The sequence below is a fragment of the Anomaloglossus baeobatrachus genome, chromosome 11 (genome assembly GCF_048569485.1).
Source record: "Anomaloglossus baeobatrachus isolate aAnoBae1 chromosome 11, aAnoBae1.hap1, whole genome shotgun sequence".
Classification (NCBI taxonomy): domain Eukaryota; kingdom Metazoa; phylum Chordata; class Amphibia; order Anura; family Aromobatidae; genus Anomaloglossus; species Anomaloglossus baeobatrachus.
This window is the reverse complement of record NC_134363.1, coordinates 13,906,717-13,934,248: the sequence shown is the minus strand read 5'-3', so window position 1 is coordinate 13,934,248 and position 27,532 is coordinate 13,906,717. Positions and strand designations below refer to the sequence as shown.

General features: G+C 43.7%; 1 protein-coding gene across 1 annotated transcript; it reads right to left on the bottom strand.

Annotated features, from left to right (window-relative positions):
- Positions 1–15,702: 15,702 nt before the first annotated feature.
- Positions 15,703–26,709, bottom strand: LOC142256721 (phospholipase A2 inhibitor and Ly6/PLAUR domain-containing protein-like). Its single transcript, XM_075328576.1, has 5 exons — positions 26,658–26,709; positions 23,728–23,841; positions 23,495–23,641; positions 17,428–17,577; positions 15,703–15,818 (listed from the first exon to the last, which is right to left on the bottom strand). The coding sequence occupies exons 1-5, from the start codon at positions 26,707–26,709 to the stop codon at positions 15,703–15,705; spliced, it is 579 nt and encodes a 192-aa protein (XP_075184691.1).
- Between the last annotated feature and the right edge of the window lie 823 nt (positions 26,710–27,532).

The following is a 27,532-nucleotide window of genomic DNA, read 5'->3' as shown; positions in this document are numbered from 1 at the left end:
TCCTAGCTGGCTTTCCGCTGTAATAGTGTAAGTCACTCTGTGACTCACACTATTATGACATTTCAGTGTGCGGGAACAGCGCATTCAGATCACTGCTGTTTGGATAATGGTGATCGCCATTTTTTTTTTTCCTTGTCTTCCTTCCCTAAGCGCGCGCGTGTAGTGGGGCGGCCCAGCATGTCAGCCAATCCCAGACACACACACAGCTAAGTGGACTTTTAGCCAGAGAAGCAACGGCATGTGTGATAGGATGTCCATGTCACATGTCCCTGCATTATAAAAACGAGTATCTGCCCGTCCGGAAACCATTATCTCTTCTGCGTCCTTGGTGTCAGACATCACTTGGGCAGCTCCGTCCTGAGTCCTATCACCGATACAGCTGTATGCGCTCCATACACAGCGTGGACAGCTTAGGGAGAGCACTTTCTATCAGTCCTTTTAAAGGCTCATACTGGCAGGGTCAGAGCCATAGGTGACAGGTCCTGAAAACAGAGACAGCGTCTGTGTAGCTAAGGTCAGGGATTTCCTCGCTGCATTTCCCCATTAGGAGGGATAGAAAGGCAGGCTTCCTTTCCCCTACCCAGAGATTCACAACCCTGGCACTGTACCCTACTGTCCTCTGCACACTCCAACTCATTATAACTAAGCCATTATACTAGCAAACACTCAGGGAACTTAGTGGCATCCTAAACGTGGCTGTTGGACTTCTGTATAGTCCCAGTAGTACACAGATATTTGCAGCACGTCTGCCTGCATTGCACACTCAAACTCATTGTAGCTAAGCCATTATACTAGCAAACACTCAGTGTACCTAGTGGCATCCTAAACGTGCTATTGGACTTCTGTATAGTCCCAGTAGTGCAAAGATATTTGCAGCACGTCTGCCTGCATTGCACACTCAAACTCATTGTTACTAAGACATTATACTAGCAAACACTCAGTGTACCTAGTGGCATCCTAAACGTGGCTGTTGGACTGCTGTATTGCCCCAGTAGTGCACAGATATTTGCAGCACGTCTGCCTGCATTGCACACTCAAACTCATTGTTACTTACTAAGACGTTATAATACCAAAAATTGAGTAAACTTAGTGGCATACAAGAAGTGGCTGTTGTACTCCATTAGTGCCCCACTGGTGCAAATCTATGTGCAGCACCTCTGCATGACACCCTCCTGCTCTGTTTTTAATAAGCTATAATGATAGCAAAAAATACTGCAACTTAGTGGCATACAAAAAGTGGCTGTTGGACTCCTTTATTGTGCCACTTGTGCCAAGCAATCTCAAGCACCTCTGCATGTCACCCTCCTGCACATTTTGCTATGCTAATTTTATAGCAAACTCAGGGAATTCCTTGCTGCATTTGATCATTAGGAGGGATAGAAAGTGAGGCTTCTTTTACTGTCCTGGTACCCACAGAACACGGCCACTGTACCCATCTGTCCACTTCTGCCACGCTATTTAATTTGCCCAAAGAGCTGACTCTTTTTCTGCCATCCTAAAATTGTCTGGAATACTAAGTAAAGGCCCTGTCACACACAGAGATAAATCTTTGGCAGATCTGTGGTTGCAGTGAAATCATGGACATATTGTTCCATTTGTACACAGCCACAAACCTGGCACTGATTGTCCACAATTTCACTGCAACCACAGATCTTTCACAGATTTATCTCTGTGTGTGACAGGGCCTTTAGTGTTCCTTTGCTGCCAAGCAAGGTACAACACATGTGCATTCTACACTCCTTTCCATTTCTGGAATACAATTATTAACTGCAGGTAGTCCAGGCAATCTGTGACGAAGGTGCAGGCGTGGATATAATGTAGCCTGCATCCAATGATGGTTCTCTCGATGTCTGACAGCTCAACAATACCTTCTGTTTCCACTTCCAAAACAAGTGATGACCTGCCAATCACACTCCGTGTTGCGGGTTAAGGAGTGGAAGTTCAGTGTGAAAAACCATGTGTGACTGCTGTCCCCACAGTCACAGAGGATGAAGAGCACGCAGATGCACTTGATGGGGCAGGCGGTGGTTGCACAGGCACGCTAGGCCGCATTGTAGCACAGTGAAATTCACATTGCGACTTATGCTTCATTTTAAGTTGTGTACAGGGTGGGCTACCCAGTATGCAGCAAAACCAGGCAACAGGAAAAGGACTCTAGTCAGTTGGGTTGATAAATGATTGTTTAACTTTACCAAAACAAACAATAAGAACCATGCATACAATTTAAATAATTGAACAATCTATTCTGTTGCCTACTACCTGCTAATCCCTCTGTGTAGCAGTAATTGTGTGTTTGTGCGTGTGTGTGTGTGTGTGTGTGTGTGTGTGCGAACACGACTTACCAGTGGCGCATCACAAGAGCTTCCAAGTTATCTACCTAAACATAGACAAAACATATTACCCCCCCTGAATACCCTTGTTTGCTGAAACCTCACAGATAATGCAGATGATAACAGTGTGAATGCAAACCACACAGCTCTGCAACACAGTCATGGAAATCTTGAAAAGCAACAGTCAATGCAAACATGTGTTGCTGTCCCTCTATGATTTAAACTGTACGTGACAATTTGACAGTGCAGAGGCAGCAAGTCTTATTGTCTATATAGTCGGCCTACCCAGAACAGATATGTGTTTAGCTAATAAAACAAAGTGTTGCGTGCCCGCATTATTGTCTGGGCACAGCCTACCGTACCCGGGTACTCTGATGTCCAGTTGCCAGAAATACAGACTTTACGCTCCTCTCACGGTAAACAGTATAGACAGCACTGTAAGAATGTTGGTCTGTGGCACAGGATGCTGCTCACTGGCATTACGGGGCTCATCATCAAAGTACAACATGACTCCCCTCACAATTGAACGAAGTGTTTCCGCGGTGGCTCCTTGCTGTAACACACACCTTTAGCTTTTCCTTCTGTTCATAGACAGCATCTCCAAGTCCACACCCGAAGAGCAATTTTATATTGCTATAGTGACCAAACAAAGGCAGATCCAAAATAACAGCAGCCCCTTGTGTGTAGTCTGCAACAATGCATGCAATGGCAAATAAGCATGTTGCATTGACAGTGGCTAAAGCTGAGCAATACACCTTCACGCTGTCAATTCATATCCATGTGACACTTCATGGAGGAACTACTCAAAGGTGTGAGTTTTTGCCTTCTACTTACAGATTGTTGACAAATCTTACAGATTCCATGACTTGGGTGATCCTTTGCGATGTCCAAAAATTCACAGGCTAGGCAAGGCTTACAGCCCATGCGACCTGCATAGCCAACACGACTTCTGCTCAGAGTCAAAGTTGTGGTCCAGGATTCAGTTGTTGACGTGCTTCCAGTACTTTGTCTCTGGCCAGGAAGACGCAACGTAACCTTGTCATCAGTAGCATCCTCCTCCACCTCCTCTGCTGACCTCATCGACTGGCTGACTTTGGTTTGACAGTAAGTGTGGTCTCCAACCTCATCAATAACCCTGTGTGTTTTCATTCCCCTCGTCCTGAGTCCTCCGAGACAACCTCTTCCTGCCCTGACCGAATAGTAAAGTTGTCATTCCAATCAGGTATCTGTGCTCCTCATCATGTTCCCCATTGTCTCCACCAGGAGGATTTACTTTTTGGAAATGAGGGTGTAGATTAGGCTCAGCACCTTCTTCATCGGGGCCTGGATCCCACTCACAAAGCTTCTGGCCATCTGCGCAGATCATTTCCCCTGTCTCATGGAACTCGCTACCTCAACACGTCAGATTATCTGCTACACACGCAAGCTTCAAACTGAATCTGAAAACTCATCTGATCAGAAATGACTATAACCTTCAATGACACCACCACCATACGTACTTGACGCTCAACCTACACCACTCCTACTGTCTCCTCCCAAAAATCCTTTAGAATGTAATCCCGCAAGGGCAGGGCCCTCTTCCCTCTGTACCAGTCTGTCTATAGTTATTTGTATATGTATTCTGTATGTAACCCCCTTCTCATGTACAGCACCATGGAATCAATGGTGCTCTATAAATCAATAATAATAAAAATAATAATAACTTCCTTGTCTGTACTCATTGCAGCTTTGGAGCAGACATCTGATTCCCAGGCTATAGTGCGATTGAACAGCTATGCAAACTCAACCATCTCTGTTACCCCATACTCAGCAGGGCTGGTGGAAACTTGAGAGCTGTTAGGAAGCAAGTGCGATTGGATTGACACCACAGAGGAATGGAGTATTTGGGATCTTGAAATTGGGGTGGAGGAGAGGCCACTTTATGGAGCACTTGAGATCCATTGAAGCAGCTGCTGTTTTGGCCTCATCTACATTTGTTAGCGATGGTTGTGTCCGTGAAAAAAAGGATCATATCAGATTATCCATGGGAAGAAGTACACCTGTTCTTTTGGATGGTATTTGTTGTTACAAAACCTGTAACCTGAAGCCTGCTGCGGTTTCATTTGCGCCCAGGCGTCAGCTGCCATTTAGGGCTGTGCCTTGGGTTGTCCAGCTGGCTACTTTCTCCTCCACGTCTAAGTGTGGAGAGGCAGCTAGTGCGCATGCGTGTGCCGATTTACCCCAGCCGCAGCCTAACTACAGTGTTTCGCCTAGTGAGTATGCTGAGCCTGACTGTGCCATTGCTGAGGCTAAGTCTTCATTTCAGGATACAGCGCATGCTCCCACACTTAGTGCGAAAAGCCTCTTTGCACAGGTACTTGCATTCCGTGCCGGGTCTAAGTCCTGTTTTGTGCCTAGACACCATGCTAAAGCTGATAGTCTTTTTTCAGAGACTGTATTTCATGCTACTGAGCATGCTCAGGCACTTACTGCATCAGAGACTAGGTCCGGTAATGAACTCTTTGGCCCTGCCCCTGATGTGGGGGTCCCATATAGACCACAGGGCATCAGGTGTCCTGACGATGTGGCCAGGCCACTCCCAAATGGCTTGCAGAGGCCTGCCCCTATGACTTGTCACCGCATTATTGATGGTCAGACGATGACTGGTGAGGTGTTTGGATCATGGCAGCCATGAGGTCATCATTGAAGTTGCGGTTCCAAATAGGACGCTAGTTATGCCACTCATGACGTGTCACTCTGCTTTTGTCTCCAGGAGGTGCATTGTGGTTCACCCTGGTTTGGGGCGGACCCAGGTTATAAAAGGGGCTGGAGCCAACAAGGAGGTACGCAGTCTTCTATTATGCTCCGAAAGAGCACACCTCCATGTGTTGAACCCATTGCGGCTTTAGGCCAGAGGTAGGCAGGGATAGGGTGTCGATGCAGGCCACCACCACAGTTGGTAACGCAGAACGGTTAAGACCAGCTCCTGTCCTACCAGTCCTGCTTGTGCAGCCCAGTGGCATTAACAGACCTGCTGCTGCTGATGCGCCTGCTGTCCACAGGTGTGGCCCCTATGCACACGGTCAGCGTACTCAATGGCCCCTGTGTTGTTAACAGGGAGTTCCTGGGCTGGGTGGGCATGTGGACCCTGTGACGTTAACAGGGCTCCCAGTCTCCAGATCCGAATGGCGTCTAACTCAGTTCAGTCTACTATTAGTTTCATAGCCACACAGCTCTGTATCCTCTACCAAACCTTCCAGTTGCCAACCTCTCCTTTTCCATCTGGGAGCATGGTGGACACTGACTGCTGATGGGGATATATACCTTTCTCTTTCTTTTCTTATTAATTTTCGTTATATAGCGGTAACATAGTATATACCACCTTATCAAAATCTGCCAGTCCCACTGTAACAGATGGTGTTTCTTCAGCAAATGTTAATGTTGCTTAACCACCAAACCCACGGACCAAAACTTTTTTCCCCTTTCCAACACACCTGTTCCCCTTTCCACCAGCATCTGTCCTTTTTCAACTCATTTTGTTATATGACCAAAAGTGCAACTCTGCAGGGACACCGTACTCAACGCCATCTCAGCACAGCAGCCAGCCCTCGGTCCCTCAGCTGTGGACAAGTAAAAGACCATTTCCTCCTATCCATGACAAAGCGTTGAGATTCACTCTGTGCAGCACTGGTGTTTAGTGGAAAAGCAGATCTAAGATTGCGTACCACCTTCTGCAGATACTCCTGTATACGTGCGTCCCTTTCTATGGCAGGAATTATTTCGCCAAATTTTGTCTTGTACCGGGGATCTAACAGTGTGGCAACCCAGTAGTCAGGATTACTTTGAATTCGTACAATCCGAGGGTCATGTTGTAGGTAGTGCAGCAAGAAGGCGCTCATGTGTCTTGTGCATCCAGGAGGACCAAGTCCTTGGTGTGTTGGTGGCAGAGAGGTGAGAATCGTGCCTCCTTCCTCTGCCCTCTCCCCCCAACCTCGCACAACCGAAATGTGAGCAAGCTCTCACTCATCTGCTGAGTCTTCCATGCCCATCGCAAGTTCGTCCTCTTTTTCTTCATGGGCTCCTGCACCTTCCTCAACACTTTTTGCTGATACTATGCGCCCTTGTTAATCCCTCTCCCTCACCATGACTGCCGCCTAGGTGCCGCTGACCATCTGGACCTCGTAGATCTTGTTATCCCTTCCGCATATGACTCCTCCTGTACTTCCTCACCTTCCTCTTGGACCAATACCTGACTCCGAATAATGCTTACAGTGTGCTCCATCATGTAGATGACCAGAATCGTCACGCTGAGAATGGCATTGCCAGTGCTAAACATCTTCGTCGACATTTGTAAACTGTGTAGAAGGGTGCATAGGTCCTTGATCTGACACCACTCCAGCAGCGTGATCTGCACCACCTCTGGATCAAGTTATCCCAGGCTATATGTCATAACGTATTGCAGCAGGGTTCGGCGGTGCTGCCACAAACGCTGCAACATGTGCAGATTCCAATTCCTGCGTGTCGGCACATCGCATTTCAGGCGTTTAACCACCAGACCTAAAGACTTCTGTAGCGATGAAAGTTGTTGAGCTGCTGTGTGCGCACGATGGAAGTGAGCACATAGCGAGCGTGCCCGCTGCACAAGGCCATGTAGGCCGGGATGGTGTTTTAAAAATTGCTGGAGAATTAGGTTCAACACGTGAGCCATACAAGGCACGTGTGTCACATTGCCCTGACGATGGCCCGCAGCCAGGTTTGCATCATTGCCGCACACGGCTGTTAAGTCACCAACGGAGTCCGCTCCATCAATTTGTACTCCGGTCGCCAGGTGACAACATGTTCCTTTCGTGCATAGTGCTGATGATGGGAAAGGAGTCGATGCCTGCGGCGCAGGTGGACGCAGGTTATGCTCACCCACTGGGCTGCATTACCTTGACAGATGCAGAATCTCTGGCTGAATGTAGCTGGTGGGTATCTCACAGATGAAGTACCATCATTCAGCTACAACCAATGGGAAGACACCACACACTTTTTTAGGCCCCTCCTGTCTGCAAACCACTGCCAGACAAAGCTATCAACCTCTTGTTACTGTTACCCCCAGTTCAGTTTTATGATTTTGTGTGCTTGTTACCTGACTACTTTTCCTGCTTGCTGTTTATGTACCTCGTTGGCCGATCCGCATTTCACCTCTGCTTGTTTTCTGATTAAGTCCTGGCCATCCCATTCTGTTCCTCTTCCTCAATTAATGTTTTTGACCCTGCATGACTACTATTCTCTGGAACTGCAGCCTTCCACAGGTATTGATCAACTTGGGCCCTGTGTAATTCCAAATCACTGTATAGGGGTTAAAGGGTTTTAGGGTTCTGGGTATCCAGCTTGGTGAGTGGCTTGCCTCTAGCCTATCCTTTACAGCCCATCTGAGTGTGTCGATCCAGGCAGGCGTTACACCGTGCCCTGGTCAGAAGGCCATGTAGGCCGGGATAGTGTTTTAAAAATTGCTGGACAACCAGGTTCAACACGTGAGCCATACAAGGCACGTGTTCCACATTGCCCTGAAGAAGGGTCGCAGACTGGTTTGCATCATTGTCGCACCCGACCTTGCCTGGCTGCTGGTTGAGTGGAGACAACCATTGATGAAACTCGGTCTCACTCTCCAGAGCTAACCATCCACAATTCCTCAGCGGTGTCTCACATTTCCCCTACATTTCAAAGTAAACATTTGACCGCCTGATGGCCTTGAGCTGTGCTGCCAGCATAGTAAGGAGGTGTGTGGGATTCCTTGGGCGCAGTTACAAGGAAGGGTGGACTGACCACACAGGGTTTGGGCTGAGGTGGAGGACCCACACGAGGTTGAGGAGGAAGAAGCAGTGGAGGAACTTGTACATACAGAGGAAGGATTGACACACAAGTCGTGGGGACGGCAAGACTTGTACAGCAAATCCTTCTCCATCTCTCACCATAGTTACCCAGTGCCCAGTCAGCAACATGTAACTCCCCTGTCCATGCTTACTGGTCCAAGTATCTGTGGTGAAATGCACCCTGTCACACACAGAGTTTCTCAAGGAATCGGTGAGGTTGTGTGCGACCTACTGTGGTAGCGCGGGCACGCCTTTCTTGGAGAAGGAGTGACGACTGGCCATCGGCTCTTGGGGCACAGCAATGGGCATAAGGTCTCGAAAATCCTCGGTCTCAAAAGGGTGTAAAGGCAGCCTTTCTGTTGCCAACAAGTTGCAGATGATGAAGCTCAACCTCTTAGGCATGTCATGCCCTTCGAAAATCATGTAAAACACAGCGAGGGGACTCCAACCACAGTCTCCCTCGTTGCCACTAATTGGGCCACACACACCCCACTTGACTGGCATCAGTTGACCCCCTTTTGAAAAAGAAAAAGATGCTTTGCATGAAGCACTCTCAAAAATACGCGTGCCTTTCGCTTCCCCTGGCTGAGCCAGGGGAAGAAAAGTCCTCTGAGAGCCATGACTTGTTCATCTTGGTTCTTTTAGAAACACAGCGAGGGGACTCCAACCACAGTCTCCCTCGTTGCCATTAATTGGGCCACACACACCCCACTTGACTGGCATCAGTTGACCCCCCTTTTGAAAAAAAAAAGATGCTTTGCATGAAGCACTCTCAAAGATACGCGTGAATTTCCCGTCACCTGGCTGAGCCAGGGGAAGAAAAGTCCTCTGAGAGCCATGACTTGTTCATCTTGGTTCTTTTAGAAACACAGCGAGGGGACTCCAACCACAGTCTCCCTCGTTGCCACTAATTGGGCCACACACACCCCACTTGACTGGCATCAGTTGACCCCCCTTTTGAAAAAGAAAAAGATGCTTTGCATGAAGCACTCTCAAAAATACGCGTGCCTTTCGCCTCCCCTGGCTGAGCCAGGGGAAGAAAAGTCCTCTGAGAGCCATGACTTGTTCATCTTGGTTCTTTTAGAAACACAGCGAGGGGACTCCAACCACAGTCTCCCTCGTTGCCACTAATTGGGCCACACACACTCTACTTGACTGACATCAGTTGACCTCCCTTTTGAAAAAGAAAAAGATGCTTTGCATGAAGCACTCTCAAAAATATGCGTGCCTTTCCCGTCCCCTGGCTGAGCCAGGGGAAGAAAAGTCCTCTGAGAGCCATGACTTGTTCATCTTGGTTCTTTTAGAAACACAGCGAGGGGACTCCAACCACAGTCTCCCTCGTTGCCACTAATTGGGCCACACACACCCCACTTGACTGGCATCAGTTGACCCCCCTTTTGAAAAAGAAAAAGATGCTTTGCATGAAGCACTCTCAAAAATACGCGTGCCTTTCGCCTCCCCTGGCTGAGCCAGGGGAAGAAAAGTCCTCTGAGAGCCATGTCCACATTGTCAGTGGACAGACACGTGTGCTTATCTGCCAGCAGACCCCCAGCAGCACTGAAGACAGGTTCCGAGAGAACGCTGGCTGCAGGACATGACAAGATCCCCAAGGCGTACGTGGCAAGCTCAGGCAATTTATCCAGATTGGAAGCCTAAAATGAGCAGGGCTCAAGTTGCACAGTAATGGCATCGATGTTTCCTTGCATATACTCATATATCTGTGTCTCCTCCTCTTTTTCCTTGTCCAGCTATTTTGTTTTCGCGTGAGTATATGTCCTTGTCACTTTCCCATGTGTTTGTGTTGTGTTGTGAGTTGTTTGTCACCTTTTGGACACCTTTGAGGGTGTTTTCTAGGTGTTGTTCTGTGTTTGTGAATGCCTGCCATTGTTTCCTATGCGGTTCGAGTTCGGTTCGAAGAACGTTCGACGAACCGAACTCGAACGGGACGTCCGTTCGGCGAACCGACCTCGAGCCGGACCGTGACCGGTTCGCTCATCTCTAATTTTAATATCTATAACATGTATTGCCAGCATTAATGAGATTTGGTTTTCTCTGCCTTTCACCACATACACACATTTGGCTACACTCCGTTACTGGGGCCGTTCACCACATAAACACATTCACCTACACTCCCTATCTAGGGCTGTTCACCACATACACACATTTGCCCACACTCCCTTACTGGAGCTGTTCACCACATACACACATTTGCACACACTCCCTTACTGGGGCTGTTCACCACATACACACATTTGCCCACACTCCCTTACTGGGGCCGGTCACCACATACACACATTTGCCCACACTCCCTTACTGGGGCTGTTCACCACATACACACATTTGCCCACACTCCCTTACTGGGGCTGTTCACCACATACACATATTTGCCCACACTCCCTTACTGGGGCTGTTCACCACATACACACATTTGCCCATACTCCCTTACTGGGGCTGTTCACTACATACACACATTTACCCTCACTCCCTTACTGGGGCTGTTCACCACATACACACATTTACCCTCTCTCCCTTACAAGAGCTGTTCACCACATACACACATTTGCCCACACTCCCTTACTGGGGCTGGTCACCACATACACACATTTTCTCACACTCCCTTACAATTGCTGTTCACCACAAACACACATTTGTCCACACTCCCTTACTGGGACTTTTCACCTGAGCTAATAACAAGGCTTGTGTGTGCACCCTAGAAGGAGAAAGGAGAGGAGCTTAGGTGTGAGGAAAATTCTGAGAGTGGGAGTTGAAGTCAGTGTGAGGTGAAGTGAAGAGGTAACATGGAGATGGCCCTGTCCTGAGGTGACTGTTGAAACCTCTGCAGGGGCCAGCTACCAATTGACAGGGTATCGGTCCCTAGGCCACCAGAACTTTCAAGGTCAGTGGCAAACTGAGAGACTGCTATTAGCCTTTTCATAAGGAGCAGTGAAATTGCCCGAGAGCTCAGTTGCATGATTGAGTCTGGAAACCTCTAGAAGAAACAGTGAGACTTCCCTCAGGATTCAAGTCGCCGCTCACTGGAAGTGATCAAAGATCCAGAGTTTTCTTGTCTTGAAAATCCCAGGACTTCAAGACACCTTCTACCAGGTAGGGAAGTAGCAGGAGAAATACACAACCACCACACACCAGAGAAGCCAAACACTCATTAGGGCAGGCCAGACCGCCATCATTGGGAATGTTGTAAGAAATGTTCCGGCATGTTCTGCATAGGTTCAGTAAAAGGAAACAGCTTCCTGTCCTGTCTGTGACTGAATTATTCTTTGCTGCGTCATCCCTACCTCACTATCCTCTAGGAACCAATCCTAGTTTGGTGGCTGAGGGGACAACACTCCGCCACTGCGCATCATCACCTAACGCCTGGGGACCTTCAGCAGTGCCTGGCTATACCAAAGCTGAACATCCCAACTGGCGTCACAGACTATTTATTTATTTATTTAATTTTTTTTCTCTCCTCTTTTTAATATTATTTTTAAACCCCATCAGAGAAGCCTCTCGCATGCGCCTGGTACGGCCATTTTGCCACTCGGACAGCGTGACCCACCATCATGACATCAGATTTCTACCGGGGGCGGGACACATGCATGACTGGTAACAACTTTATTCTTATTTTTTATTACCTTTTATTCATACACAAAAGACTGTGTTTAAATATACTGCTTGTTACATGTTATTGTCATTCTATATAGAATATTTCTTTTTACTCTTCACTATCACTCGCTTGCACTTCAATTATCAGTTCTTTATCATTTTTTGTTTTATCTTCTATTTACTATACTCATTTATAATTATTATTTGTAGCACACAGTTATACTATCACATCACAATTGAATTGCTTGTGCAATGTCATATATTGCCTTTTTGTTCTTTGCATGACTGTCGTGCTTCTCCCTATGTTCTTAGCCATGTCTTATATACTAAAGATGTGTGCATTGATAGGACCCATAGAAGCGCCACACTAGCGCGAAACGGTCACCGTTGTCCGCGGCTTTGGCTCCTCCTCCCTGCACTATATGTCATCGATATTTGAACAATAAAATGTGTTGAATGTGAATTCAAATTCATTCTGGGGCAGGTGTCCCATGTCCGCAATAGCGGTCTGGTTCCTTAGACCAGTGCAAAGCTGATTATTGCTCGTCTGTGGTGCCCAGTCTTTTCTCTCCACATTTGAACTTCTTATTTTTTTGTAGCACTTTCTCAATGTGATCTCCCACAAGGTCCATACATTTTCTGGTACATCTATTACCCTTAAGGCCCATTTACACACAACGATATCGCTAACGATATGTCGTCGGGGTCACAGAATTCGTGACGCACAAGCGGCGTCCTTAGTGACGTCGTTGCGTGTAACAGCTCCGAGCGAGTGTTAATGATCAAAAATTCTCACCTAATCGTTGATCGTTGACACGCCGTTCATTTTCAAAATCTCGTTGGGCGTTGTGCACGTAGGTTGTTCGTCGTTCCTGAGGCAGCACACATTGCTACGTGTGACACCACGGGAACAACGAACAACACCTTACCTGCGTCCTCCAGCAACGAGGTGGTCGTGTCGTTAATGCGGTTTAGCTCCGCCCCTCCTCTTCTATTGGACGGCCGCTGTGTGACGTCGCTGTGACGGTGCACAAACCTCCACCTTAACAAAGAGGTTGTTCACCGGCCACAACAACGTCGCTAGGCAGGTAAGTACGTGTGACGCGTCCTAGCAATATTGTGCACCACGGGCAGCGATTTGCCCGTGACGCACAATTGACAGGGGCGGGTACGCTCGCTAGCGATATCGTAGCGTGTCAATGGACCTTTAAATTCATTCTTATCAGTTCATGCCACACTTCAGCAAATTGAACTTTAATAGGAGTAGAAACTGTGTACTTTAAACTGATATCTTTGAATAGAACTCCTATGTATTAAAGTGTTTTCTGTTTCTATGTGTCTCATTCAACACCTTGTAGCATATGCTTTATATGACTTTTCTTTTCACATTCATATTAAGGGGAACCTGTCAAGTGCAATATGCACCCAGTACCATGAGTAGTTTGGCTTGCATATTGCTAATCCCTGCCCAACTGACCCAGCAATTAGTAGGATACATAAAAAGATCTTTTAGGAAAAGTATTTCTAAAGATCCTTTATGATATGCTAATGAGCACGGGGACTAGTTGCAAGGGTGTTAGTTCCTGCGCTCATTCCGCCCTTTTAACATATTAGTATGCCCACAGGGGCCCACATATTCAATGCCCATTGCCCAGCGTCATTATCGGCAGTAATGTGATTACCTGTGTTCATTGCATTGCTGGGCAAAGGGTCAGTATACATGATCAGAACGTCCCCAGACTTCCGGTCATGCACTTTACACCAATTTGAAGCTGGGATGCGTACACCCAATTTCAAAGTACGCATGACTGGAAGTCCGGGATTTCTGATCATGCACAATGAGCTGAAAACCAGCTGTGGTAGCCAAGAGGTGAGCGCGACCATGCCTCTGACACTGCGCATTCATTAGCCTGTTAGTACGCCTACAGAGGCATGCTTGCATGCAAATTGGTTGACTAACCAAGGGAACTAACGCCCTTGCGGAGCGCAGCATTAGACTCGGCAGAGGTTGCTGTTACAGCCAATGGAGCTTCGTTCTATAAACAAGGCTCCATACGCTGGGTGAAAAAGTTGGGGAACATCGAGGAACTTCCATGTGGACTATGTTGCTACATAAGAGTTATTTTGGGAATAAATTGGTGAAGAAGGGACTGTGTCCAGTCTTTAATTCTCTCTTTTCACTTTTGTGGATTACTTTGGATAGATTGGATTACGTAAGATATTCACAGATGTATTTATTTTTTTTTAACCAGTTGGTGAACAAGGGTGAGCATCAGGGGGGATAAAAAAAAGCCTTTTCTGTGTTTTTTTCTGATAGATACCTCTACATTGCTAATTCCTGGGCTTGATGTCAGCTGATGATTCCCAGCTGACATCAACCCCATAAACCATTACACCAATTGATATTACACTAGGGTAATCAGGAAGAGTGTGGCAAAGTGTCAGAATTGGTGCTAATGGATCTGCCACTTCTGGGGCAGCTGCGTACTGCTATTTTTAGGCTGAGAAGGGTTAAATAACTATGGTTCTTCCCAGCCTGATAATACCAGCCCACAGCTGTCTGCTTTTCCTTGACTAGTTATCAAATTATTTAGATAGTTAAGTTAAAATGGGAAAGGAATCTCTTCTATTTTTGTTAACCAGCCAAGGTACAGCAGACAGCTTAGGGCTGCAGCCCACAGTTGTCTGCTTTACCTGTGCTGGGTATCAAAAATAGAGGGATCCCATGCCATTTTTTTTTTAATTTAATTATTTATTTGGCTAAATAGCTGGAAGATCTATGTAGCTATATATCTATCAAACTATCTATCTATCTATCTATATATCTATTTTTGCCCATCTTTAACAGATAAAAAAACATTCATTTAAGTGTCATGCATTTTTTTCCGGTACGGGTCCGACAGCCTCAAAATAGCAGCCCACAACTGCTACATTAAATGCCACATTATATGCCACATTATATGCTCCAATTCTTATGCTTTACCCAACTCTTCCCTATCACACCCTGCTTGGGTGGCAATGAGGGTAATGGTTTATTGGGTTGATGTCATTTCCGGTACATGTCACACGAATGCCATCCGTATGTGTCACACAGATGCCATGAGTGTGCTGTATGTATTTCATCTGTGCTGCCAGAAAAATGTGGATCACACGGACTCGCACGTGGTTCAAATGGACACATGGCTCATGTGAAAGCACAAAGATGTTAAGATCCTCATTCATTTTATTAAGTAAGCTTGTGAACATGTCTCCAGTATGTGTGAAAACAGACAACACATGTACCAGAGGCACAGACGTCGAAAAGAGGCCTAACAGGAAGTGTCAGCTTATTTTCAGGCTCAGTGTAAAAACTGCAAGATTTCAAGATTGTTTTATTCTCTAATATAAATATTGATGTAAATTATAACATTGCTACATTTTTTTTATTAATTAAAATTGATTCTCTCTAATGGTAACAATTTGACCCTTATCAGTTCTTCTTTGTAACCCAACCTTTATTATCACCTCTCCATGAACTTATACAGAGACAACACATTGCATAGTGAAAATTTATTAAAGAGCTAGGAAAATCACATCTTAATTTAATACTTAAGTTGCAGAATTGATTTTTTCCAGTATATCAGTATATTGAGCAGCCCATGAGGTTATAAGCAATATATGGCTGCTGGGATACTACAACTCCCAGCATTACCAGTAACATTGTGTTATGGATTTTCAAGAGTGTAGACCAAAAACATCGCCTTGTATTCAACTGACTATGATAAAAAAACAACTTTCAACGACAAGTCCAAAAGTAATTTTGATGGTAATATGGAAGGTGTTGCAAATTGTATACTATATTATTTGCAATTAAAACAAATCAAACAAATATCATTAAATTTGAAGGTGATTAACTTATTCCTGAGGTCTTCTGGATTGTGCTGCAACATCTAACACTTAAGCAGCGCCCTGTATTGTTCCTCTATCGCAATGTTGCTGTCATAGCTGTATCGGCAGCAGTCAGAATTAACACAACCTTTGATAGAATATTTCTCCACTGTCCCATCTGTAGACATAAAAACAACAGAAACTATGTAAAATATCTTTTCTACATTCTCTAATTTTTAGATGTGGTAAAATTCCTCTAAATAATATTTAAATTGTCTCTTCAGGGACGAAGGAGACAAACTCTAGCTTCACCTATTGGAAGTAGTGATCCTAAAAGTCAAAAGTGGCTCTTTAACAAGCCTTTTCATATGACCTAGGATTTATGCCAGTTCAGAACCTCAATTTTCAGATACGGTGTTTCAGGATGATTGTCCCTCGTCAGTGCAAAGTAAGAGATCTGATCTGGCTATATGAGAAGCTCAGATCTCATACTTTGCACTGACGAGGGACAATAATCCCGAAACATTGAGGTTCTGATCTGGCATAAGTCCTAGGTCATATGAAAAGGCTTGTTAAAGAGCCACTTTTGACTTTTAGGATTGCTACTTCCAATAGGTGGTGCTAGAGTTTGTCTCCTTCTTCCCTGAAGAGACAATTTAAATATTTCCCAGAGGAGCATTGTAGCTATAAGACTCCTCCCCACTGACAGCCAGATTGGTTTGTCAGTCTCCGCAAAGAGAACAGTTTTCCCTGTAGACCCCACTAGAGCTTCTCATACAGCCAGATCAGATCTCATACTTTGCACTGATGAGGGACAATCATCCTGAAACTCCGTGTCTGTAAATTGAGGTTCTGATCTGGTATAAATCCTAAAGGCTGCTTTACACGGTACGACCGATTGGGCGATTTCACAATCGATCGTACCCGCCCCCGTCCTTTTTGCATCACGGGCAAATCGCTGCCCGTGTCACACAAAGTTAGTAACCCCCGTCACACATACTTACCTCTCGTGCGACCTCGCTGTGGGCGGCGAACGTCCACTTCCTGGAGTGGGAGGGACGTTCGGCGTCACAGCGACGTCACACGGCCGCCGGCCAATAGAAGCGGAGGGGCGGAGATGAGCGGGACGTAAACATCCCGCCCACCTCCTTCCTTCCACATAGAGCTGGCGGCGGCCGCGGGAGGCAGGTGAGCTGCTCATCGTTCCCGTGGTGTCACACGGAGCGGCGTGTGCTACCACAGAAACGATGGTCAACTAAATTAAACAATATTATGGAACCTAGCGAGCAGTACCCGACTCACGATTTGTGAGCGATACTGCGTCGCTAGGAGGTGTCACACAGGCCGGCATCGCCAGCGATGCCGGATGCGCGTCACAAAAACCGTGACCCCGACGATCTATCGCACGATAGATTGTCTGGTGTAAAGCAGCCTTAAGTCATAGGACAAGGCTTGTTAAAGAGCCACTTTTGACTTTTAGGATTGCTACTTCCAATAGGTGGCGCTAGAGTTTGTTTCCTTCATCCCAGAAGAGACAATTTAAATATTTCCCAGAGGAGCATTGCAGTTATAAGACTCTTTACTGACAGCCAGATTGGTTTGTCAGTCTAAAACAATAATAATGTACCGGTAAATTGAAAGGATCTAAACAATCAATTATGCCCCGGATCTGTGTGCACATGACTATTTATGGATCAAGATTATGAATTTGATTTATTTTAGATTATTTATAAAATATATGATTTATTTTACATAATTGCAAAATCAAAAACATCACATTTTCTCACCTGGATTCCTCACTTTTCCCCTATAGTCAACACATCTATTCATGGATCCGGTGCAGTTTATCGTCTTCTCAGTCATACATTCCTCCAAAGTGTCATTACAGTAAGCATTTGGACATATTACACCATTTGGTGTTGGATCTTCTTCAGCAACTGGAAATACAGACAATTATTTTTCTAATTAAAGAGAATTTTTCACCAGTAACAAGTTAAACTGTCGACATCACGGAGCAGTAGTTGCAGAGTTGAGTAAAATGATTTTTCTATAGGGGTGTGTCCTCTTCCCCTCAATGACGCCTCTTGAGTATGATTGGGCAAGAGCATTCAGGAGAAAAGTACACACCCCCAGAGAAGAATCCCTACTTATACCCCTCTTGCTCATAGCAAAATTATTATGTTGACTTTACAAGCCAATATGTCCACAACAGAGAACAATCATAAGCAGACGGGAGGTGTCATACAAGGGAAAAAAGAACACATCCTCGGAAAAGGGCAAACCTGACTTTCCCCTGTGAGACATGTAATAACACATTGTATTGATCTTTTCTGTGATCTGGATGTCAACACCTCCTGTTTGGTTTAGAAAAGATTAGAGGTATGTGTCATTAAAATCACCTCTTGCAGTTTTCATCTCATTGCACTGTGAATGCGGAGTAAGGGGGAGATGAGCAGAGTTAACAGTTCAAGAGGTGTTTGCAATGACAAATAGCTCTTCTCAACTTCACCTCCCCCCACACTCAGTGAGAACTATTAAAATATTCAAGAGGTGTTTGTAATGACTCATAGCTCTTCTGAACTTCCCCTACCCCCACACTCACAGTTTTGTGTATTAAATATGAAAAAGGTGTCTGCAATGCACATGGCTCTTCTCAACTTCCCCTCCCACACTCTCTGAACTGTAAAATGAAATATGCAAGAGGTGTTTGTAATGACACATAGCACTTCTCAACTTCCCCTACCCCCCACACTCACAGTTTTGCATATTAAAATGTGCAAGAGGTGTTTGTAATGACACATAGCTCTTCTCAACTTCCCCTCCTCTACTCTGTGCTGTAAAATGAAATATGCAAGAGGTGTATGTAATGACACATAGCTCTTCTCAACGTCCCCTACCCCCACACTCACAGTTTTGAATATTAAAATGTGCAAGAGGTGTTTGTAATGACATATAGCTCTTCTCAACTTCCCCTCCCCCTTTCTGTGCTGTAAAATGAAATATGCAAGAGGTGTTTTTAATGACACATAGCTCTTCTCAACTTCCCCTACCCCCACACTCACAGTTTTGAATATTAAAATGTGCAAGAGGTGTTTGCAATGACATATAGCTCTTCTCAACTTCCCCTCCCCCTTTCTGTGCTGTAAAATGAAATATGCAAGAGGTGTTTGTAATGACACATAGCTCTTCTCAACTTCCCCTACCCCCACACTCACAGTTTTGCATATTAAAATGTGCAAGAGGTGTTTGTAATGACATATAGCTCTTCTCAACTCCCCCTCCCCCACTCTGTGCTGTAAAATCACATATCCAAGAGGTGTTTGTAATGACACATAGCTCTTCTCAACTTCCCCTCCCCCACTCTCAGAGCTGAAAATGAAATATGCAAGAGATGTTTGTAATAACATATAGCTCTTCTCAACTTCCCCTACCCCCACACTTACCGTTTTGCATATTAAAATGTGCAAGAGGTGTTTGTAGTGACACATAGCTCTTCTTAACTTCCCCTCCCCCACACTCACAGTGTTAACTATTAAAATATTCAAGAGGTGTTTGTAATGACACATAGCTCTTCTCAACTACCCCTCCCCCACACTCACAGTGTTAACTATTAAAATATTCAAGAGGTGTTTGTAATGACACATAGCTCTTCTCAATTTCCCCTCCCCCCACACTCAGTGCTGTGAAATGAAATATGAAAGAGGTGTTTGTAATGAAATATAGTTTTACTCTACTCTATGCAGTGGAAACATTCATATCACTGAGAAGAGGGTTGTGTGTCATTACATGTCTCAGAGAAAAAAGCTAGGTTTGACCTTCTCTAGGGCCGTTTTCTATTTTTCCATTTTATGACACTTCCCTTCTTACGATTGATCAAATTCATGCAGGGGAGAAAAACTTCCATCAAACAAGAATTTCTTCTAACTTTCCCTTGGTCTCAGCTAAAATGTGAAAGTAAAATTTACAGGTTAATATTTCTGCAATAGAGATGAAAAATACAAAATTAACAAATGTTTTATTCAGCTCTGCAGCCACTATTCCTGAATGTGTCCAATGTAAAATGCTAAAACTGATGAAATGTCCTCGAAATTCGTTTTGTTAAATAATGCCTCAAAATGTTTTAAAAATAAATAAACTAAGTGCAAATTTAGGAAACTTTGTAATACATCTTATGAGAGAATTCTGCTTCTTTCTCCACTTATGAGCCTTTTCTTCCCTCCCCATCTCCTGAATTCATTATCCAATCTGCAAAACAGCTCAACTCCATTGTTCTCAGACAAAAATGACTTTAGCTCCTTATGGCACAGCCCTATATATGCTATGGAAATGGAGCAGGGAATATATGTGGGGAGCAGACTGAGGAAACAAGCAGAGGAACACACAGAAGTACCATATTCCATGCTGCTGCATCAGCAGTTGTACAAAGGAATGAAGAGCAAGAATCCATCTCCGCGTGCTGTACTGTGCATGAGAGAAATGGGCGCAGAAGTGACTATAAGGTAAGAAATAGAACCTATAGAATAAAAAAATGATAATACAGGATACAAGTTATATAATGACCTGATACAATGTTATTCTTCATAAATACACACTGTAAAGCTTATTCTGAAAAGTTACTCAAAAGTAGAGTTACTCCTTAACCCCTTAACTCTCGGGCAATTTTCCATTTTTCGTTTTTGGTTTTTTTTGCTTCCCTTCTTCCGAGAACCGTAACTTTTTTATTTTTCTGTCAATCTTGGCATGTAAGGGCTTGTTTTTTGAGGGACAAGTTGTACTTTTAACCCCTTCAGCCCCCGGGCACTTTCCGTTTTTGCGTTTTTGTTTTTTGCTCCTTTTCTTCCGAGAGCCGTAACTTTTTTATTATTCCGTCAATCTTGCCATATGAGGGCTTGTTTTTTGCGGGACGAGTTGTACTTTTAAATTAAACCATAGGTTTTACCATATATTGTACTGGAAAACAGCAAAAAAATTCCAAGTGTGGAAAAACTGCAAAAAAAGTGTGATCACACAATAGTTTTTGGGATGTTTTATTCACAGTGTTCTCTATATGATCAAACTGATGTATCTATGTGATGCCTCAGGTCGGTGCGAGTTTGTAGACACCAAACATGTATAGGTTTACTTGTATCTAAGGGGTTAAAAAAAATTCACAAGTTTGTCCAATAAAAGTGGCGCACGTTTTGCGCCATTTTCCGAAACACGTAGCGTTCTTATTTTTTGGGATCTCTGGCTCAGTGATGGCTTATTTTTTGCGTCTCGAGCTGACGTTTATAATGGTACCATATTTGCGCAGATGCTACATTTTGATCGCCTGTTATTGCATTTTGCGTAAAACTTGCAGCGACCAAAAAACGTAATTTTGGCATTTGGAATTTTCTTGCCACTACGCCGTTTACCAATCAGATTAATTGATTTTATATTTTGATAGATCGGGCATTTCTGAACGCGGCGATACCAAATATGTGTATATTTATTTCTTTTTTAACCCTTTAATTTTCAATGGGGGGAAAGGGGGGTGATTTGAACTTTTAGGTTTTTTGGTTTTTTTTTATTTTTTAAAACTTTTTTTTTACTTTTTTTTTTATTTTACTAGTCCCCCTAGGGGGCTATAGCAATCAGCAATCCGATCGCTATCTGCTGATCACAGCAATACAGCTGTAATCAGCAGATACAGTCACTTTGGTTTTCCCTCTGCTCTCGGCCGAGGGAAAATGAAAGTGAAACATCATAGCAGCAGGCGTCAACACATGACCCTGTGCTACGATGGCAACCACCGATAGTCACGTGATAACACACGTGACTTCCGGTGGGGGCGGCGGTAAGTAACAAACATGGCCGCGCGCATTTAAATCTTGCTGCCAGACTTTGGCAGCAAGATTTAAGGGGTTAATGGCCGCGGGTGGAAGCGATTCCACCCGCGGCTTGCAGGCACACATGTCAGCTGTTGAAAACAGCTGATATGTGTGCCGATCCACGCCGCCTGCCCATGGCAGGGGGTGGGGCTTAACGGGACACGATCCTGGACGGATAGATCCGTCCAAGGTCGTGAAGGGGTTAAATGAATGCATTTTACCACATAGTGTACTGAAAAAAGGCAAACAAATTCCAAGTGCAGAAAAATTGCAAAACAAGTTCAATTGCACAATAATTTGAGGGTGTTTTATTCACCGTGTTCCCTATATCGTAAAACTGATGTGTCGTTGTGATGCCTCAGGCCAGTACGAGTTTGTAGATACTAAACATGTATAGGTTTACGTTTATCTAAGGGGTTAAAAAAGTTCAGAAGTTTGTCCAAAAAAGTGGCACACTTTTTGCGCCATTTTCCACGATCCGTAGCGTTTTCATTTTTCAGAATATGGGGCTCAGTGGCGGCTTATTTTTTGCGTCTCGAGCTGACATTTTTAATGGTAACTTTTTTGCGCAGATGCTATGTTTTTTATTTGCAACGACCAAAAACGTAATTTTGGCATTTGGAATGTTTTGCCTCTACACCATTTATGAATAAGGTTAATTGATTTTATATTTTGATAGACTAGACATTTCTGAATGCGGCAATACCAAATATGTGTATACTTTTTATTTTTCTAACTGTTTAATTTTTAATGGGGTGAAAGGAGGTGATTTGAACTTTAGGTTTTTTATCTTTTTTAAAAAATTTTAAAACTTTTTTATTACTTTTTTATTGTACAAGTCCTCCTAGGATCAGTAGTCTGATTGCTGATTCATTTCTGTTGATCAGAGCTGCACCACTCTGATCAGCAGAAATGCTACAATCCTGTTACAGCTGCTGCTTTGCTGGATCTACAAGGACTGACGTGATGATAGTGAAAGGAGTCATCACATGACCCATCGCTACTGTGATGGTGGAATATGAGGGGTTGTGTATCATGTTGTGTAGGTTCATATTGCAGGCATAGTTCACTGTCCATTCTGTGCATTCCTTGTGTGTACATTGTATTGTCTGTAGGTAATCACCCCTTAGTGTTTCTGTCCCTAACTCTGGGGGAGGGGAACTTGGATCCACCTAAGCTATCTTCTTACCTGAAGAATTGGTCATTCAGGGTGAGAACTTCAAGAAAGAAGAAGCAAGGTTGATCCTCTGAGGGAGAAGCTGAGGCTGCGGCCAGCATCCCAGAGAGACTGCGAGAAACCCCTATTTCCCTGGAGAAGGACTGCTGGAGGATTGTGACTGTTCCCCAGGACATTTATGCCATTACTGGACTATTTTACTCTCTGTGTGGTGGATTATATTTTGGACAACTGTTTTGCTTGGAATAAATCTTTTTTGGATGGTTTATCCATTTCTTGCTTTTATTGTGTGAAATTGAAGAAGGCCCGCGTGACAGCTACCATGGCAACCGTTGGCTTCCCGTGACTGCATCATGGGGCCTCCAATGGCGGTGGGGAAAGGCCATTTCAATTGCACCATCACATTTTTACAGCGCAATCTAAGGAGTTAACAGGCATGGGTGGATTGTGGATCCACCTGCACCTGTAAGTCACACATGTGCAAAGATCGCTGCAAGCTCATCGCAGCAGCCGGAGGTGATTACCCCTTCATGATGTAAAACACACAGGTACATCCTCGGTCATAAAGGGGTTAATTTAATTCCAATAAATGCCAAGTATCTTTGCTTGCTGTCAAAACATGTCCATTTCTTGAATACCTTCTTAGTACTAATTTGGAACACCATAATTCCTTTTTTTATTGCCCCACCTTCCAGTGCTCTAACATTTATTGGAAGTTTGAAAAACTTTTCTTTTACATTAGACTGTATTTTGCCACTTGTCAATAATAACTATACAATGAAAACTGTATAATCAATCTATAATTAGTAGCATTATGACACTTACGTTCATATTGCGCAGTGTTGCATAATTCCCCAGTGCAGCAAATCGCATGAAATCGATATCTGATATTTTCCATAATTTCTTCTCCCTTAATTCCACACAAAGTATCATTGGCACAACCTTTATATATTGACTTACACTCCTTTCCACCTACAAAATAAGTAATTTGACATAATAAAATCAGAGTGCAGATGTTGATACTTTGTTTATTAAAGTGAAAACTGAGTTGTACTCACCACTGTAAAAGTATTGACAGGCGGTCATACATCGATTTCCGAGGCATTCAGTCTCAGACACGTTACATTTTTCAGAGGTGCGGGACAAGCAAGAGTAACATCTAAAAGAAATTACTGGAAAATCGAATGGACAATCCAGGGATGTTATTTGAGGTCAGTAAAAAAAAATATTTTGGTTATCCTTACAATCATGTTTTTCATAATCACAGCCAAAAACACATGCAAATAACTTGGTCTTACAGCAACATGATTTCATGACTTATAACGGTCGTCTATATATTGATACAAGCCAAATTTTATTTTATTACTTTTTTTATACCTTATTTTTTTGTAACTTGATCTTTACGAATATGGAGATGTGCTTGAATGATTAGCTAATGATTAGAATGATTTTACTAGACAGCTCTATATTGGTCTCAAGAGGCTTTCCCAGAAGCTCACATATATTTTGGCAAACTGCAATCTGGTTTTTTTAATGTCTGTGTCAGCAGTGGGGTCCTCCAGGGTCTCTGCCATAATGTTTTATTTCATTCAAACGTCAACAGGAAGTTCGTGCTATCACTGATGCCCCCTGAGCCTCTAGGATAGCTTAAATTTCTTTGGCGCTTGATTGGGGCTGCTTATTCACAATCTGGACTATTCTACATCGCAACCTTTCATCATTTTTTTCTGCTGTCCACATCCCGGGATATTAGTTGCAGTGCCATAGGTTGTAAATGTCTTGATTATGTTGTGCACCATGGACAAAGGAACATCAAGATCTTTGGAGATGGACTTGTAACCTTGAAATTGTTATTTTTCAATAATTCTGGTTCTCAAATCCTCAGTTCTCATCTAGTCTTTCTCGCCTCCATGCTTGGTGTGGCACACACAGACAGACAATTCAAAGATTGAGTGACCTTCTCCCCTTTTTATCTGATTTCAGGTGGGATTTTCATATTCCCCATACATGTTACTTGCCCCAGGTGAGTATATACGAGCACCCCATGCTTGAAACATAGTTGTTCCCACACAATTTTGGAAAGGTGCCAAAACGTTTCTCTTCCCATTTTTGGGATTTTGTGTGAACATATGTCCAAGTTGACTTTTTATCTCTGGTTGTTTGTATTTTTCCAATACATACAAAGAAAATGAACGTGTAACAAAACATACTTTATATAGTTGCAATGATGTTCTGGGAGAAATACTTCATTTTCTGAAAAATTTCAACGGTGCCAACATTTTCGGCCATGGCTGTATGTGAAGACCTATTTTTGTGATATGTTTGACATCCTTATGGGTTATATAATTTTTTTTTCATCTCTTATTGCACTTTTTGTGATGTTGTTGCAGCCAAAAAAAACAATAATGACATTTTGATTTGTTTCTCATAACTGTATTTACAAATTAATATTATATTTTGATTGATTGGACTTATATGAATAGTTGGGTTATTATGGGGGGGAAAGGAGTATAATTTTAACATCTACTATATTTTTCAGATTATAAGATATACTTTTCCTCCTAAAAATTTGGGAGAAAAATGAGGTGTGAGTCTTATAAGCCAAATATAGCTTACCGGGGCTGTTAGATAGGGGTCATAGGAGGCAGGGACGATGCTGCAGGTTGTACTGTGCGCTGTGCTGTACTGTGAGCAGTGCACTGTGGGCTCTGCTGCGCTGCACTGTTGACTCTGCTGCACTGCAATGTGGGCTCTGCTGCGCTGCAGATGGTGAGTCAGGGGCCGCCATCCTGAATGTTGGCGGGCTTCAAACAATGGCGCCAGGAGTCAGCGCGTGCGCAAATGGAGCTCTCGGCTCAAGAGCTCATCTGTGCATGCGCCGTCTGCGACCCACTGATTTCGCAGCAGTGGACTTAAGGAAAGTGGAACCCAGAGGTGGCGCATGCGCAGAAGACATCTAGGCTTGCGATTGAGCCGATAGCTCAATATGCGCACATGCCAACTCCAGGCGCCATTTCTTTGAAGCCCACACCACCAATTTTCAGGATGGCGGCCCCTGCCTTACCGTCTGGAGCGTAGCAGAGCCCACAATACAGCAGAGCCCACAGCGCAGTGCAGCAGAGCCCACAGCACAGTTCAAAAGAGCCTCTCAACGCCACCTTTCCGCAGCGAGCATCTGGGACACCGCTGCACCGACGGCAGCATCACCCTATTCTCGCACTGCCCCTGCCTCCTCCGCCCCGCTCCAACACCGTTGCCGCCCCCCTCTGGTAAGACACCACTGGATTATAAGACGGACCCTATATTTTTTTTTCCTTTTTTTTTCTCTAAATTTGAGGTACGTCTTATAAGCCAAAAAATCCAGTATATTTTTTATTCATCTCCTATTTTAAAAAACATTTTGTTTGAACTTTTTAATGTATTTTGTACTGGGAACTCAAATATTTGATCATCCAATCACTTGTCCTATATTTAGTAATAACATAGTATTTTTGGGTATAGCAAAAGTTATAGTGTCCCATGAATTTCAGCCATAGTCTGGCATCTATAGTAGTACTGTCTATACTGGCACAGGGGGTCTTCATAAAAAAGGAAAACCATATGACATAATAGTATGTTATATTTTGGTAAGAGGTTAATCTTTTAGAACTATCACTAAATTTGAAAGAATTAGAAGAGTAATCGATGGGTCCATATATAAAAGTCACTGCACTTAAAACATTTGGAATTATAGGAACATAGCACTAGACAGGTAAGAGAAGAATTGAAAAAATACTTTAATTGCATTTGTAAAAATTCTAATGTTGATATAAAATCGTTTTCCATCTTTGAAAATGGCTTAATGTCACCTCATTTACTAAAAAGGTGCAAGATAAATTAAAATGTGCAAAGTCCTATTGAAAATCATAAACAAATAATGCAGGAAAGTTTGCAGATGCTCCTTGTTATACTTTACGTAAATGCTGGAGAGTGACGGCACCCATCTTACCTGATATGACAAGAGCGGAGATCATGCAAAGTAAAGTGACCAGGTTTCTCATTGTGGATGAATGAGTATCTTCTCAGATTTTCTTCTACTCGTCCTGGTATCTGGGGATGATATAAGTACTCTTTGGAAATGTAAAGAAACTATTGTATTATGGGATGGATGACATCTCTCCAGTAATACCATAACACACCACATATTCCAAGCTTCCGGGATAACAATGCAGTAATGGCCCATACAATAAGGAGTTACCCAAAAGACCTCTCTATTTACTCTTTCCAAATAGAGAACACTTGTGTCTTGTTTGTTTCATTAAGTTTAATCTTAAAATAAAATAAGACTTTATTTACCTTCCCTAAGGAATAGCAGATGGATACATTTTGGTTGTGAGTACAAGATTCTTGTCAATTTTATCTCTTTAAGGCACATGGAATACATTTCTAACATTTTTATTTATCTTAATTTAAAGTCAACCTGTCACATGAAAAAATGCTATTAACCTGCAGATATAGGGTTAATCTGCAGGTTAATAGCATTTAAAACCTTCCCGGCACCTGTACATTGTCTAAACTGGAAATCCGGCATTGAGTTCAATGACTTCAACTGAGGTGAGGTCACTGAGTTCAATGAGTTCACCAGAGGTCAGTTCACCTAAGGTCACATCGGGGGTACCATGTGAACCTCCAGAGGTGACCTCAGATAAACTCAGAGACATCAGCGCTCATAGCTGCGGCTCAGTCAGTGTGTTCGGCAGCTCGCACGTTTTCTAATGTGACTGCATGCTGCGACCTCAGATGTATATAGAAAAACACAAGCAAAATAATACCCCGCACTACATATGAAATATCGATATTATTATTGAACTTAAATCAAAGTGT